This window comes from Clarias gariepinus, chromosome 11 (assembly GCF_024256425.1).
Source record: "Clarias gariepinus isolate MV-2021 ecotype Netherlands chromosome 11, CGAR_prim_01v2, whole genome shotgun sequence".
In the NCBI taxonomy this organism is placed as follows: domain Eukaryota; kingdom Metazoa; phylum Chordata; class Actinopteri; order Siluriformes; family Clariidae; genus Clarias; species Clarias gariepinus.
This window is the reverse complement of record NC_071110.1, coordinates 21,807,501-21,822,312: the sequence shown is the minus strand read 5'-3', so window position 1 is coordinate 21,822,312 and position 14,812 is coordinate 21,807,501. Positions and strand designations below refer to the sequence as shown.

The 14,812-nt window shown below is 37.9% G+C and overlaps 1 protein-coding gene across 1 annotated transcript in view; it reads right to left on the bottom strand.

The window, feature by feature from the left end:
* Positions 1-14,812, bottom strand: part of LOC128533255 (dynein axonemal heavy chain 7-like) — a 45,758-nt gene that overhangs the window by 17,538 nt on the left and 13,408 nt on the right. Inside the window, exons 21-40 of the mRNA XM_053507509.1 lie at positions 14,201-14,413; positions 13,902-14,011; positions 12,836-13,004; positions 12,406-12,508; positions 11,969-12,096; positions 11,424-11,636; positions 10,727-10,825; positions 10,280-10,528; positions 9,900-10,049; positions 8,290-8,472; positions 7,969-8,145; positions 7,437-7,568; positions 7,055-7,276; positions 5,974-6,171; positions 5,395-5,550; positions 4,914-5,082; positions 4,647-4,773; positions 3,584-3,803; positions 2,311-3,183; positions 1,276-1,505 (exon numbers count right to left, since the gene is read on the bottom strand). Coding sequence (XP_053363484.1) covers positions 1,276-1,505; positions 2,311-3,183; positions 3,584-3,803; positions 4,647-4,773; positions 4,914-5,082; positions 5,395-5,550; positions 5,974-6,171; positions 7,055-7,276; positions 7,437-7,568; positions 7,969-8,145; positions 8,290-8,472; positions 9,900-10,049; positions 10,280-10,528; positions 10,727-10,825; positions 11,424-11,636; positions 11,969-12,096; positions 12,406-12,508; positions 12,836-13,004; positions 13,902-14,011; positions 14,201-14,413 — 4,121 coding nt within the window. The remainder of the gene's footprint in view (positions 1-1,275; positions 1,506-2,310; positions 3,184-3,583; positions 3,804-4,646; positions 4,774-4,913; positions 5,083-5,394; positions 5,551-5,973; positions 6,172-7,054; positions 7,277-7,436; positions 7,569-7,968; positions 8,146-8,289; positions 8,473-9,899; positions 10,050-10,279; positions 10,529-10,726; positions 10,826-11,423; positions 11,637-11,968; positions 12,097-12,405; positions 12,509-12,835; positions 13,005-13,901; positions 14,012-14,200; positions 14,414-14,812) is intronic.

Sequence of the window (14,812 nt, the reverse complement as noted above, 5' to 3'; positions counted from 1 at the left end):
GAGTTTGACACCCCTGGTCTAGGGGCAACTGACTGCACTCTAATTACGCACTCTAATTATAAAATAATTACGCACACCTCACTTTGCAGTTATTTATTTGTAAAAAATGTTTGGAAACATGTATGATTTTTGTTCCACTTTTCAAGTGTACACCACTTTGTATTGGTCTTTCACGTGGAATTCCAATAAAATTGATGTTTGTGGCTGTAATGTGACAAAATGTGGAAAAGTTCAAAGGGGCCGAATACGTTTGCAAACCATTATATATATATATATATATATATATATATATATATATATATATATATATACGCACTCATCTAAAGGATTATTAGGAACACCATACTAATACAGTGTTTGACCCCCTTTCGCATTCAGAACTGCCTTAATTCTATGGAGTGATATCCCGGACAATATTCAAAAGTAATTGCAAATTACATTTGCAATTGCGTTTCCCATATGTGAACGCACAAAGTGTGCCATTATTCAAATGCAATTGCAAACTTTGCATTACTGTTAGCTGTTCGTGAACGCACACTGACTGCCAAATTTCAAATAAAAAATAAAAGTCATGAGCCTGCCATATTTAAATAGCAAAATCAATGACCAAGTTTGCTTTTTCACTTTCTCTGCGTCGTGCATCAAACCGGCCAAAATTCAAATGCAATCGCTAATCCATTTGCAATTGCATTTCCAACACGTTACACAGAAACGTGTCAATCAGCGTCAGGGGCGGGTCTATACTGTGGGGCGGGATTGTGTGGGGAGTGACGTCACTCGCAGTCGCCAAACAAGAGGGGGGTAACGAGTGGTTATTTCAGTTAAAGTTGCTCTTCTATCAGCTTGAATCAGTCGGCCCATTCTCCTCTCTCATCGAGCATCAACAAGGCATTTTCGCCCACAGGACTGCCGCATACTGGATGTTTTTTCCTTTTCACACAATTCTTTGTAAACTCTAGAAATGGATGTGTGTGAAAATCCCAGTAACTGAGCGGATTGTAAAATACTCAGACCAGCCCGTCATGCCACGCTCAAAATTGCTTAAATCACCTTTCTTTCCCATTCCGACATTCAGTTTGGACTTCAGGAGATTGTCTTGACCAGGACCACACCCCTAAATGCATTGAAGCAACTGCCATGTGGTTGGTTGATTAGATAATTGCATTGATGAGAAATTGAACAGGTGTTCCTAATAATCCTTTAGGTGAGTGTGTATATATATATACATTTAAACATACAAGACAAACTGTCATAGGCATGCATAAAAACTCTTACGCTCTCTTAGCCTTCAGCAGAACTTTGAAGGTGGAGATGAGCTCCAGGTAGGAGGTTGGGGTAACGTAGTTATGGCGCTGCAGCTCAATAAGAAAGCGTGATGAAAGATTGATGGTGGAAGTGTGGAATTTCTGGCACATGTCTATGCAGCCAGTGCGGACATCCTGTGTCATCTCAGTGTCCTCCAGGAACCGACTTGCCACAGCCTGTAGAGCATCATCTGGCCAGCTCTTATGGGAAAAATTCAAGTAACACAGTGAATGTTGACAATACTGTATGTGCTTACATGCTACTTACTACATGGTCACCTGACCAACACATCCTATTCTAGAATTAATCTAATATTTGCTCTTCACAGCTTTCGAATGCTTTCAACAGATGGGGAAAACCTTTACATGGTTGTGATGGTCAGATGCTTACATTCTTTTAGCCATATACTCCATATAATAAGTGTTACAAATGCTTCAGTAATAGACATATGCCCCAATTATTTTACACCTTGCTCGCTGAAACTAATGAGCTTGACCCAGCTAGTGTTAAATGATGGCCAAAGACCTTGAACTTTCTCCCCTCCTCAGTTAAAGAAGGTAAGGAGCTTCAGGGGAAGTCAAAAGAACTGAGTGGAGAGCTGGGCTAGAAATGGTGTGTTGTGAGGGCCATGGTGTGTGCCTTATGGACCATCTAAGGTTGAGTAAAGTTCATTGCCGTTCAGCAGCTTGTAGAGGGTTAATTGCTGATGGACTGCGATGGCCAGCTGTTGCGATTTAGTTGCCGTAAAAAAATGGCTGATCCTCCTGCCTTTCCTCTAAACCTGATCTTTTATTATTCACCAAAAAACCATTTTCATGTAAGACCTTGCCTCATGTCTGTGGTGTTCCCTAAGTCAACATATTACATAAGAAATAATAAAGCAGGATAAAAAACTTTTTACCTGAATTAACTCTAGTAAAGCTACTGTGCATTTAATTAAGTAATATTATTTCAGCTGTTAGTGGTACATCCATGAGACTCTTACAAAACAAATGCAGTGATTACCTGGAACCAGTCTATGGTGCAGCAGTTGATAAGTGCAGGGAAACGTCGCAGACGGCCTCGGAAGGCATCACCTATTGGACTCATGGCCAGCACCACATGCAACTGACTACGGCAGCGCTCTACAAACATGTTAAACAGAGCCAGAGAACTTCCATCTGTTTGCTTATCCCTCTCCCGCTGGCGATCCAGGACCCGCATACGTTCACAGATGTCTTGCTTCTCATCCACAGGAAAGAGATTAGGAACCTCGCCTGTGTTGAGCAAATTGCTAACATCTTCAAGGAACGACTCCATCTTAATCTGTGTGTCAGTGAAGAGGAAGACGCCATGGGTATCCCCGAATGTTGATTTGCGCATAATCTGTTTAAGGTCATCACGCCATTCCGTCATGCCATAACTCTTAGAGATCTCCACCTGGAAAAGTTCGGCTTCAGCCATGTGAGCAGCCAGGCGAGTCAGAGACTGCCGACCACTACCTCCAACACCAACCAGGAGTGCATGACCTCGTGGCTGTTTTAGGATACGGGAGATCCTACAGACATGCTCAATGGCAAATCGGAAAAGTACAAGGTTCATTGGTGCCTTGCTGATGTTGTTAAAGTCCTCTAGGTGGGCCTCAACCACTTGCCGTAGCTTATCAAGGTCACCAACTTCACGATAGTTTCGGTCTTCACCCTTAGAATCATGAAAATCACAAAACAAGAGACTGCGCAAGTCATCTTCAGTTACACGTCCATCAGAGTCTAAGTCAAGGTGGTTGAAGAGCTGATGAAAATCCTCCTTTAGGAGGGACTTGCAGACCGTCTGCAAGAACCCCACCATCCAGGTTCGGTCTGATGGGTCAACTAAGCGGTCGTAAAAAACTCTTTGTACCTGAACAGTACAGGCATTATGTCAGAGCTTTAAAAATTTTCTCAATATCCAAGTACAGTGGAACCTTGGATTTGTTTTGCAAGCGTTTTGCAAGATGAGCAAAATTTGAGGTCTTGATATACGAGTAGTACGCATGCGCAATATCTGCCAAGTGGCATGTGATCACAACTAAGCCAATATTTTTATTTTTACTTTTTACATTTTGTATTAATTATTTTTATATTAATTCTTACATTTTTTCAAAGTTTTCAATATTTCTTATGGAGAAATTCGATTTAATATGAGTGTTTTGATATACAAGCATGGTTCTAGTACAAATTATGCTCGCAATCCAAAGTTCCACTGCATAATATTATAAATAGGTTGTTTTTAAACTACATTTTGTATTTATCATTCCTACCTCATGCACCCACAAGCGTTTAATAGCTTTGGGGTCATCTGCACTCTCTGGGCGAGATAAACAAATGCCCTGGATAACACGGGAGAAATCACGCAGGTTGAAAAGATAGTGAGACTTGTCAGGGGTAGGCAGAAGGTTCTTAGTGGCCTCCTGATACACTGTCATGGTGGCACACACAATCTGAGACGTGAGTATGGAAAATGTTGCATGAAAGTTAAACCTAAAAAAGCACAAGTATACATTTATTTTAGAATATTTGGCAAATGTCAGCATTAAAGAAATTATTCTACTTATTATAACAAAAATTATAAACAACGATCGCCAATTACTGATCACAGGTGAGTTGGGGTTATTGAAATCTGTTTATTCGTTTGCTATTTATATTGTTATGTGGTGCGGGTTAGAGAGCCGCACCCAGCAATGTATTAATATTTATAAGGGCCCATACGCAGGGCTTTTGAAGGTGTCAACAAAATACTAGGAGTGCTTATGACATGCATGGAAAGACATAGTGTTGGATTATTTATTAGTCTCCTCGAGACTATACAGGGCTCTTGAAACTTAAATAAAAAACGTATGATCCTCTCGGGGCGTTCGCCCTTACCGATTTTTTATACTGTATGTATGTGCTTTGAGCGAGCATGCACGCCAACTGCGCTGCGTGCTGCTCCTTCTCTCTCTTTCACGCCAGCTGAAGCTTAAAGACATTAAAGTTGTGTCTTTTGCTCTGTCTTTGCTTTATTTTTGGCTTTTTCCCTAATACCTTTATCGGTGCTACCTAATGATTGTACAAAATGCGCAGGTACAGTATCAGGACACGCCAGGTACAGTGTCCACGCTGATTGCCTCTTTGGATCAGAGTATTTTCACGCGGTTTTTCCTCTTGTAAGACCCGCGTCATTCAAATAATAATGAAAATAACTATTCTAAACAGCAAAGCACAATTAAGATCTGAAAAAAGTATTATACATTTTACATTTTAATTTACTGGAAGGCAACATATAAGGCACATATTTCATGGGGTCTGGGATCGAACAAGAGAAATACAGCCACAGTCATTTACCGTATAGTTAAGTGCCATTCCAGGATTCTGGTGAAAATGGTTTGCATGGTCGTCTCATCGAATTCATTGATCGTTACTGTGTTAAAATGCCGGAGGAAACGAGGTGTCACTGGGTTTCTCCCACCACCTGAGAATGACAAAAACAATCCAAGAAGTAGGACTTTAGTCACACATTCCATTCTGACAACAAAAGCAATATAAGAAAAATGGAGTTCAGTTATTGAACCTTGTAATTATGCATGTTCTGCGTGAAATAGCGAGACTTACCAGGAGGCCCCATGGCACACATCAGCTGTATGTCCACCAGGTTGATTGTGGAGCAGTCCTTCATGTCGTACCAGTTCCAGTGATCCAGCCACTGGCGTAGAAGCTCCACAGGAGGCTGAGCACCATACGTCTCTCTTGCAGGCATATTCACATCATCCACGAACACCACCTACACAATCATGCATGTCAAGTAACACATAAATCTTACACTATAATAATGTCCTTTAGCAGATTATCCCAGAGCCTGGACCATGGTAGAAAATGCATACAATTTAAGCAATGTTTAAACTGAGACCTCTTTTAATCAAGGATCAAGATCAAAATCAATTTGTCTGTTGTCCAGACATTATTGGATTTTTGCTTGCTTAGTACATACAATAAGTAATACCGAATAAATAATACTAGACACACTGCAAAACCAGTCAGTAATCTTGTTATATGATCACACCCTATGTAGAATGTATTAAAAATTCCATCCTACCATCCTTTGTCCGAGTGGGGCACCAAACACTCCTTTGCGTCGTTTGTCCAACTTAGACATGATGATGTTCTGAGTCTGTGCAGCTGAGGTTTGCGCTGAAAAGTTGATGAGCAGAGGATTGTATATATCCTTGTTGAGTCGCTTTAACAGAAAGTCCTGCAGAGCAACAACAAGTAAAAAATAGTAAATCTCACTAGACAGTTTTGGACAACAAGTTCTGCAGAAACACAAAGGAATGTCAGAAGCCTCATACTGTAGGTTAGAGGAGGCAAACAAATAGTCGTTTATCACAAGCTGTTGTCATGTGCACACATGAGGTACTCAGCGTGTGAGTGAGAAGACTTGTTGGTGCTAAAGGTATTCTCTAATGTTTCTGGTCAATGGAATCAGGTGTGAGTGGGTCATGGATTCAGAAAATAAACTTTAAATAACTGACCTTTAATAACCTTATTCACATTTTAAACTATTATAAACACAATGAACGCTCTTCTCCACGGGAAATTAAACACTTTGTATCTATGGTATACATAGTCTTGTTAGGATTGATCAAATTTTTTCAGATTTTTATCAGATACTTACTGTGATGTACACGCTTTTGCCAGTTCCTGTAGGGCCCACAAATATGGTGGGCTTCTGGTGGGTGATGAGCATCTCCATTAGAGCTGTATAGCGCACTGTATCCACTGTGGGTACGATAATCTCATTGAACTGAGCGCTTCTGGGGATCATTGGCGCCTGCTTCAGCTGCGTGACCCACAGCTCCCATTTGCCTGCACCCTGGGTCAAATCACAGAGTTTTTTACCTTTATTAATTTATTAATGCACATTAGCATCTTTACATTATGAATGAAATAATGATGTATAGGTATTTACTTATCCAGTTAATAAACCTAGAACTCATTTGGAGTAAAGGACCATATTATTACGATGGCCCTGAAGTGCAAAACAAATTAACAAAACTGAAAACAAATTAACAAAACTCAAAACAAAATAACAAACTCAAAACTAAATTAACAAACGGAAAACAAAATAACTAATATCTGACTGGCCGAGAAGTGCAATACAAATTAACAAAACAGAAAACAAATTAACAAATTCAAAACCAAATTAACAAATCCGAAAACAAAATAACAAAACCAAAAACAAAACAACAAAACTCCCCCCCTCCATAAAAAAAAAATAGTTTGGGTTTTGTTATTTGATTTTTAATTTGTTTTCAGTTTTGTTAATTTGTTTTGCACTTCAGGGCTACTGTATATTATAGCTCAAATTGCAATTGCAAAAACAAATTGTTTCTGGCTTTGAAACAGAATGATTTTTTATTATTTGTCATGAATCTACATAAACTTGTCATAAATTAAATGTACTGTAACAGTTAACACTGCTGTCCTATTTCACTTTAGGGTGATTACATCACCACTGTTGATTATTTTCCTATAACGGCATTTTATTTGTGCGTTACTTCTTAAATAACAAACAGCAGCTTGCTAACATGTTAATGTAACTTATCCTAATGTTACTGTATGAATAAAATTGCAAATTAAACCTCTAAAGACCCAGTTTAGTGTCGCTCTCAAGTCTGATTTTTACACTTTAAAATAAAACCAAAACAGCAGGCAACATGCAAATGGCCTTTTCCTGTCATGTCAGTGCTACTAACCTTTTTGATAAAGTAATAATCATAGACACTCCCCTCAGCAGGTAAGGGCACTGTGAGCTGCTTGCTGGGTGCTTCTACTTGCTCCAGGATGCCGTGAGTGTCTCGTGTCTTCTTAGACAGAGCGCCTGTAAGCAGCTCCCTAACCAGAGCATTAAACTTTACTCTTCCAGGCTCTGTGCAGCTGGCACCCACTGACCACACCAGACAGAAGACAAAAATACACTAGACAACAGAAAGAGACAGACAGACAGAACCAAATTAGTTTGACTTTGATAATTTATGAAAATACTAGGCAACCTGAGTACACAGGAAGATCATATCAAAGTCTGTGAATACGACACTAGGCAACACTTGTGTGGTTAAGGTTTGAGCACTCTCTCACCTCAAGCCAGGAGCACATATCTTTCTCGCTTAGAGCCTTCATCTGGCGCTCATCTTTGAACTCATCCATCATACAATCCATCAGGTTCATCAGGGAGCGAGCGAGATTGGTGTCTGACGTTGGAGACAGCTCCTAGTGTGGGTCATAAAACAGAAAAAGCAAGAGGTCAGATCTCACTTTTATGAAGAATCAGTGCGACTATACTGGGATGTATCATTGACCCAAAAATGTAAAGAATAAATATTTATTTCACACAAGCTGGGAAGACTTTGTAACCTTAGGCTCAAATTGTAATGGGTCCCGATAATGTTCTTTTTTTCTTCTTCTTTAAAAAAAAATTTTTTCTTCAGCACAAATAACATGAGCAGTTGGCAATCTTTCCTGGAGTCGACGTGCCAGCACATTCACCCCAAGGTCAGACTGTACAACGCTCAGAAACATACAAAAAGACCCAAGAGCTCCATCTCTGACCCTACAAGCCTCACTGAGCGTGGTAAATGTTAAAGATTTACGTGCTAAACTTCACGAGCACCTTGGTGGCTTTGCGGACAAACTGCAGGCAGGCGGGCATCATGCGGTCGAAGAGGCTGGCAATGAGATCTTTGTGCACACAAGTCAGTGTGGATGGCAGAGTGTTGATCCAGGACACCATTAATGGCCTCCAGCCCAGCATATGAGGCTCCATGTAGATCATACCACAGCGAGACACCTGCACACAAACACCACCAGTTATCAAACTGTCACATTTAAAAGTACTGTACACTGATCACAGGTTAGCATACTGAGAGTACAGATTATTAATTATTATAAATAACCACAGTAATAAATGCAGTAGTACTGTAGCCTCTCTTACCGTGGCAGGTGAAGCCACCTCCAGGTCCATGGGTTCAAAAATGAGGCTCATTTGAGGAGACATTTGGATGATCTCACCGCTCATTAGACACAGTTTCTTATTGTCGTCAAGTACTGTGTTCATGTTCTCGATCCACACTGCATCCACAGGGCCATCAAAGATTAGCCACTTCCTTTCCGGTGTCTAAATGAAGAAGAAATTGTGTTTATTGTTTTGCAAACAGGCAGACTGTTCTAAAAGGGGCATTTTCACTCAACTGACTAATTTTCACTGTTAAAATATGTATATGTGAGGAATCAAGCTATCTGAATTCCGATATTTCAATATATCTTATGTAATGAGTATAGTAATCCTATGGACATTGTGTGATAGACATGCCTCTGTAGACACTTGTGTGACAAATGTTATAGATTTCTTCTTAAGACTAATCCAATTTATATTATATAAATAAAACTAAATATATCTAACTAAAATTTATATACCAAAAAATAAAATATCATTAATTTTTAATATAGCTATTGATTACAGTCATGTTCAAGTTACAACACCCCCTTTTAATGGTACTGTTTGTTCTTCTTTATGAAAATCATCTGAACATAGCAGGTCTTAAAGTTACAACCTCGGATCAACAGCATTAATATTAACTTAATATATATATACATAGTAAAGTGTTAAAGTCCATGACAGCAAACAACAACACCTCTTCTGTCTAAAAGAACATGGAAGTACAACTGAGGTTCGCAAAACTGAATCAAACTACAAGACTTCCGAAACAATGTCCTATAGACGAAGTGGACTTGTTTGGCCTTAATGCTCAATAACAAGGCAATTAGGGTAATTAGAGTTTAAAATGTGTGATAAAATATGAATAAATGAAAATGATCAAATTATCAAGGAAAAAGTCCCTTAGATGCATGGAGACAATAGGAGAGAAACCGGACTCAAAAGGGAACCCATCCTCATTTAGGTGATAACAGATAGAAGGGATTGATCTGCAGGCATGCTGTGTGTTAGGAGGCTGGAATTTTAGTATAACAGGAAAGGTGTTTAAGTTCACATGGAGTCGACTTTCATTATTCAAGGTACTCCAATGATATGAAGCACTACAGGAAATATACATCAAAAGAGCTGAAAAATAAAGGAATCAAGGTTTTTTGTCAAAGCCCAGACCTCAACCCCAGTGGAAATGCTGTGGTGGGACTTTACGCGAGTGCCCAAATACAGAAGAAATATTGTGAAAGAAGAATGGGCCAACATTTTTCCAAAAGAATCTGAAAGACTGAGGAATTATACAGACTCATACAGGAAATTGTAAGTTATTTCTGCTAAATGTAGATTGACAAACTAGTGATTCAATTTAATTTTGATTTTATTTATTTTGCATAGCGCTTTTAACAATGGTAATTGTCGCAAAAAGAAAACTATGGAAATATGTATAAAATTTGAGAGAATGTGTATAGAACAAAATCAACAGAATCTGATTCATGGGGGGTACTTGGTATCACCCACATGTTTTTTTCTTTTTTTAGGCAAAGATGATATAAGTGCATAATTCCATCACTTAACCCCAATAAATGCCTGAGAGTTGGCAAAGGTTCTGTAGCGAGTACCTGAGAGTTGGCAAACGTTCTGTAGCTGACAGCAAGTATACCATCTGACCACTCATGAGAGACAGGGTCGAACTGACCATAAAGCTGACCCATTGTGATGGACTTGGGATTAATAACAGTGATGAGAACCTTGTTCTCTTCCATCAGACCCTGGATTGAAAAAAAAGAAGATATTTTTACATTTAAAAAAATTATATTTTTTATATATATGAAGACAGCATTTTATATTTTCCAAAAACTAGATAGGTTTTCCTTATGAATGGCTGCTTGTTTTCATACAATAAAAATTTCCACTTCCTTTTTGTTTTAAAGCTGTGAGGAAGAAGGAGCGTGATGTCAACTTGGATTTCTGGCCACAAATGAGAAAAGAAGCATTTCACCTTTTCGAAGACATCGTTCAAGGCAGCAGCGAGGACTCGATAGGCGCACGTTTTCCCGCCAAACGGCTCTCCAACCATCATAAAGCCATGACGCACGATCATCATCTCAAAAATCTGCAGGATCTTCTCTGCAAAGAAATCTGTCATCTGGAGGTTCATCTTTTCACAATTCTCATTTATGGCCTCCAGCAGGACAGTGTAGTCTGGTTTGGGAAGTTGTACACCAGGAAAGAGATCTGAAGTGATTCCCTACAGGGGATTAGATTAGCCCAATAAAGGGAGATGACAAGTGCAAAAGAAAAAAGTAGAGTGAAAAGTCAAATAGTGCTAAATTAAAATCTGAAAAGTCAATTGTAACTATATAATATCTCATGTTAATGTACGCTTCTGTACATGGATGACGGATGTTGAGATGAAACATTTTAAACATGCTGAAGCACATTTTACCTCAAACAGTGGCAGGTCATGGGCCAAAAATTTGGGAAGGTTAACATCAATGATGGACCTCAGCAGAAGAATGTCCTCTTTCTCATCCGGAAACTTTAGCTATGGACATTTCAAACAAAGTGCACATGTAAGAGAAGGCTAAAAAAAGAAACAAATAAAAAGAAAAGGGAAACTATTTTCCCCCCTCAGCATTAATAATCACAATAAGGAAAATAATTGGGTAATAAAATAAGCAAATGATGTAGGAACAGTATTTATCTTAGATATACAGTGCCGTAAAAAGTATTTGTCCTATTTTTTGTTTTATAATTTTTTGCATATTTGTCACACTTAAATGATTCACACCATCAAACTAAGTTTACTAAACAAATTTTTACTATTACACACAGATGAACTGAGTAAATACAAAATGTTTTTTTTAACCAAATTTAATTTATTAAGGGAAAAATCTGTCGAAACCTAAAAGTAATCGCAGCTTTTTTTCCCTTAATAAATGAAATCATTATTTAAATTTTTTTTTTATTTACTCAGTTTATCTTTGTATAATATTTTAAGTAGTTTAATGATCTGAATAATTTAAGTGTGACTAATATGCAAAAACGAAAATATATAAATAAACAGGAGAATCCTTTTTACAGGACTGTAAATCTTAAGTAAGTTTTGTATAAGTGAGTAATGTCTGACGAAGTTGGCTTACCTTTAAGTTTCCTGCAGCAGTCAGGACGGATTTGACGGCTCTCATACCGTAATCATAGTGACTCTGAGAGGACAGCTGCTCAGAGCAGAGGCGATATGTTGCCACAATCTTCACAGAAAGCGGACGAGCAGTTACAAAACCACAAGAGTAGAGCACAATCTCAGCAATCAGGGCATAATTAGGCACCATCATGGCCACGGGGCGGAACAGGGCCTAAGGCAAACATTTGAAAAATGTGGGTTTTAAGAGTTCTATATTGATTGTCTAAGTCCATAAAAATGTCTGCATTATGGAAAAACATACTTTATATAAAACATTTGTAATATTAAATATGTCTGCCTTCCTCTTTTCCTTGCAAAGGAAATTAGTAATATAATATGTTATAACATCCCAAAGAGTGCAAAAGAATGATTGTGTGATAAGAATATTGAAATACATTTAGGGCAAAATATAATATTTACACAACAACTAAAACGGCATATGATATAGCATCTACATTTATTTAAACAATTAAATCAGTAAAATAGTTATACTGATACTCATACCTTCAAATTATCAGGCAGTTCAGAGCGTCCAGCGTATCCCGGGTTCATAGTGATGAAGACAGCACAGGTCGGGTCGAGCCTTAACTCCGTCCCCTCAAACACCAGCATCTCAGAATGAGTGGCAATCCCTGCACAGAAACAAGGATTTCTTTGGACTGCTCTAGAGCTTTAACAAATAATATTTATGGGGCAAAAATATTTATTTAAATGAGTGCCTAATCAGTATAACATGTTTCTAAATAGATCCTTCACTATCACTATCACTATCCATTTCATTATCAGTGAGGTGATATCATAGACTATGATATCCAGAAAGGCCAACATTTTTTATCAGGATATCAAAATAATTACATAAGTTTTACATAAGTTTTAAAGATTAGTTTTGCAATTATTGATGTGATCATATAAACGGTATATATAGACATTGCAATACACACCTCTCTGAATGGTGAAAATTTGTTGTGCCACCACAGACAGCACCTCCAGGTCAATTCGGTTGAACTCGTCAAAGCACGCCCACGCACCACAAGCTAGCAAGCCCTACAACAAGCAGAGAAAGGACAATGAGTTTAACAAGCAAACAGACAAACCTTAAAGGACTTAAAGCCTGGTTTGTTTATTACTTTATTTGCTAAAAAGAAGATCATTTTAGTAGCTGCTGTAAGTTAAGCATTCTGTTAGGTAGAACAAATTAAACATAAACTGCTGGTTATCTGTTTTATTTAATCAAGTAGTCTGACATAGAAGATAATTCATACATGTGTTCTTTTGGCCGTTACATCAGTATAAGTAAAACTGTGAACCAAGACCTAACGTAATACAAATGTCATTTATAACACAATTCAGACACAGATAAATGTTACTGACCTTAAAGAACTTTCCCAGGGCGATGTAATCAAGGCCATCAGAGCAGTTGAAGACAACACACTGCTTAGCCACAGCCTTGGCCAGATCTTTAGTCGTCTCGGTCTTCCCTGTACCTGCTGGGCCTTCAGGAGCTCCTCCTAAATGCAGGTGCAGTGCTCCAAAAAGGGTTCTAGAGACAAAGACATTTTGACAAAGACAAAGGGCAGTTTTATTCTGGTCGAAATGAATTCAATATGTAAACTTAATCAGTTTCTTTTTAATTTTGCAAAGTATAAAGTTTTATCACCAAAGTCAAAGATAAACTTGGTTTTATAAGGTCTGTCTGCAAACCAAAAATGATCTAAAGTCAGTACAATAATATTCTTATTCTATTTATGACACAGTACAATACTGTGGCTACCATCAGACAGTAAATTAAATACAACTAGCATTTATGAGCTATAGACTGTACAGTGTATTAATGTATATGTATGTACAGTGTAATCATCTGGACCGGGACAGTACAGTGCATAGAAAAATGTCAAGACAAATCTTTAACCATATACAGTTCAGTACAGAGTGAAACAAAACAAATGTTTCTCCTGGACCAAGGTGCTACATACGTACAATATAAAATTAATAACATAAATTAACAAAACTATCTATACAAAAATTCTATACAAAAGACAGCAGAAGACATAATGCAGGACATACTGTACATCCAACTCGTTAACACAGAGTATTGCATTATGTCATGCTGTTGTATTGTATTTTATGTTCTAATAAATGTCAATATTCCTAAATTTTTTTACAATGAAAAAAACAATATATCGTCTATTTTAAATGCAAACGAAATCAGAAAAAGTAAAACTTACTGAAACGCACTAATGATTGTTTTAAAATTTTCCACACACACACACACATATAACCAGCATAATAAATAATATATACAATTGCTTAAAGAGATTGCAAGTTAGAAATGTAAAGGTAAAGCACTATAAGAGCTACAAACAATGTCTTCACAGAGTAATGTAAAGGACAAACCACTGCAGTGTGTGATTATAATTTAGCATTAAGTTGTTCTGACCTGTAGCACCGATCGGTGAGAGGGGTGATGACAAGACGAGGTGTGTTACCCAGGTACTCATAGCCATAAGCTAGGCCTGCGTTAATCATTTTGGTCTGGAGTTGTTCCTCCTGAAGAATTAAAAAGAAATGTTAAAGAGATGAAAGGAAAAGAAAGCCTTTCACAGATCTGCCTCGCTTGGATCATGATATTAGGAGAGATTATTAATATTTCAAAAATTAGATTAGTATTTTATATTGCTGATTTAGGAAAGACCCATTGCTGTCTCTAAGCATATATGCTAGACTACACACACTCACCATCCAGTAATAACGTAGCTGGCTGAGCCACTCGAAGTTGTTCTCATCATCTACACCTTGACGGACAAGCGAGGCCAAGACGTCACGTGCATGCACGTCCAGCACAACAAGTGCTCCCAGAGTCACTCGGTTCTGTTTGGAGAGTTTCCCACGCACCAGCGCCACTATGTCCTCGATCTGTTTGTTGTTTTGATCCAAATAAGCCTCCAGTGCCTAAGAAAGGAGTAGAAAATTTCAGGCTGAAGTCTACAAATTCATTTCTACAATAAGTACAAGTCAGGAAACAACAAGAAAATAATTAATACTATATAATAAACTAACATTAAGATATTGCTTACTTGCAGCTAACTATATAATAAACTAGCGTTAGTACCCATCGCTAATGGATAAAGAGTTTAAGGAGATTTTTAAAAAAGTTAAAGCTAAAAATAAGCTGACCAGCTTTAATTTAATCAGTGATATAAATATTTCAGGTTGAAGCCCATTAAAAGATCTTTCGCTCGGATGGCACCACTGATACACAGACATGAGGCAAGTTCTTACTGGAAAAGGAAACCAGGAAAATTTTATTAAGGAAAATGGGGAAAAGAAAGGGAGGAAAGTAGTGAGAAC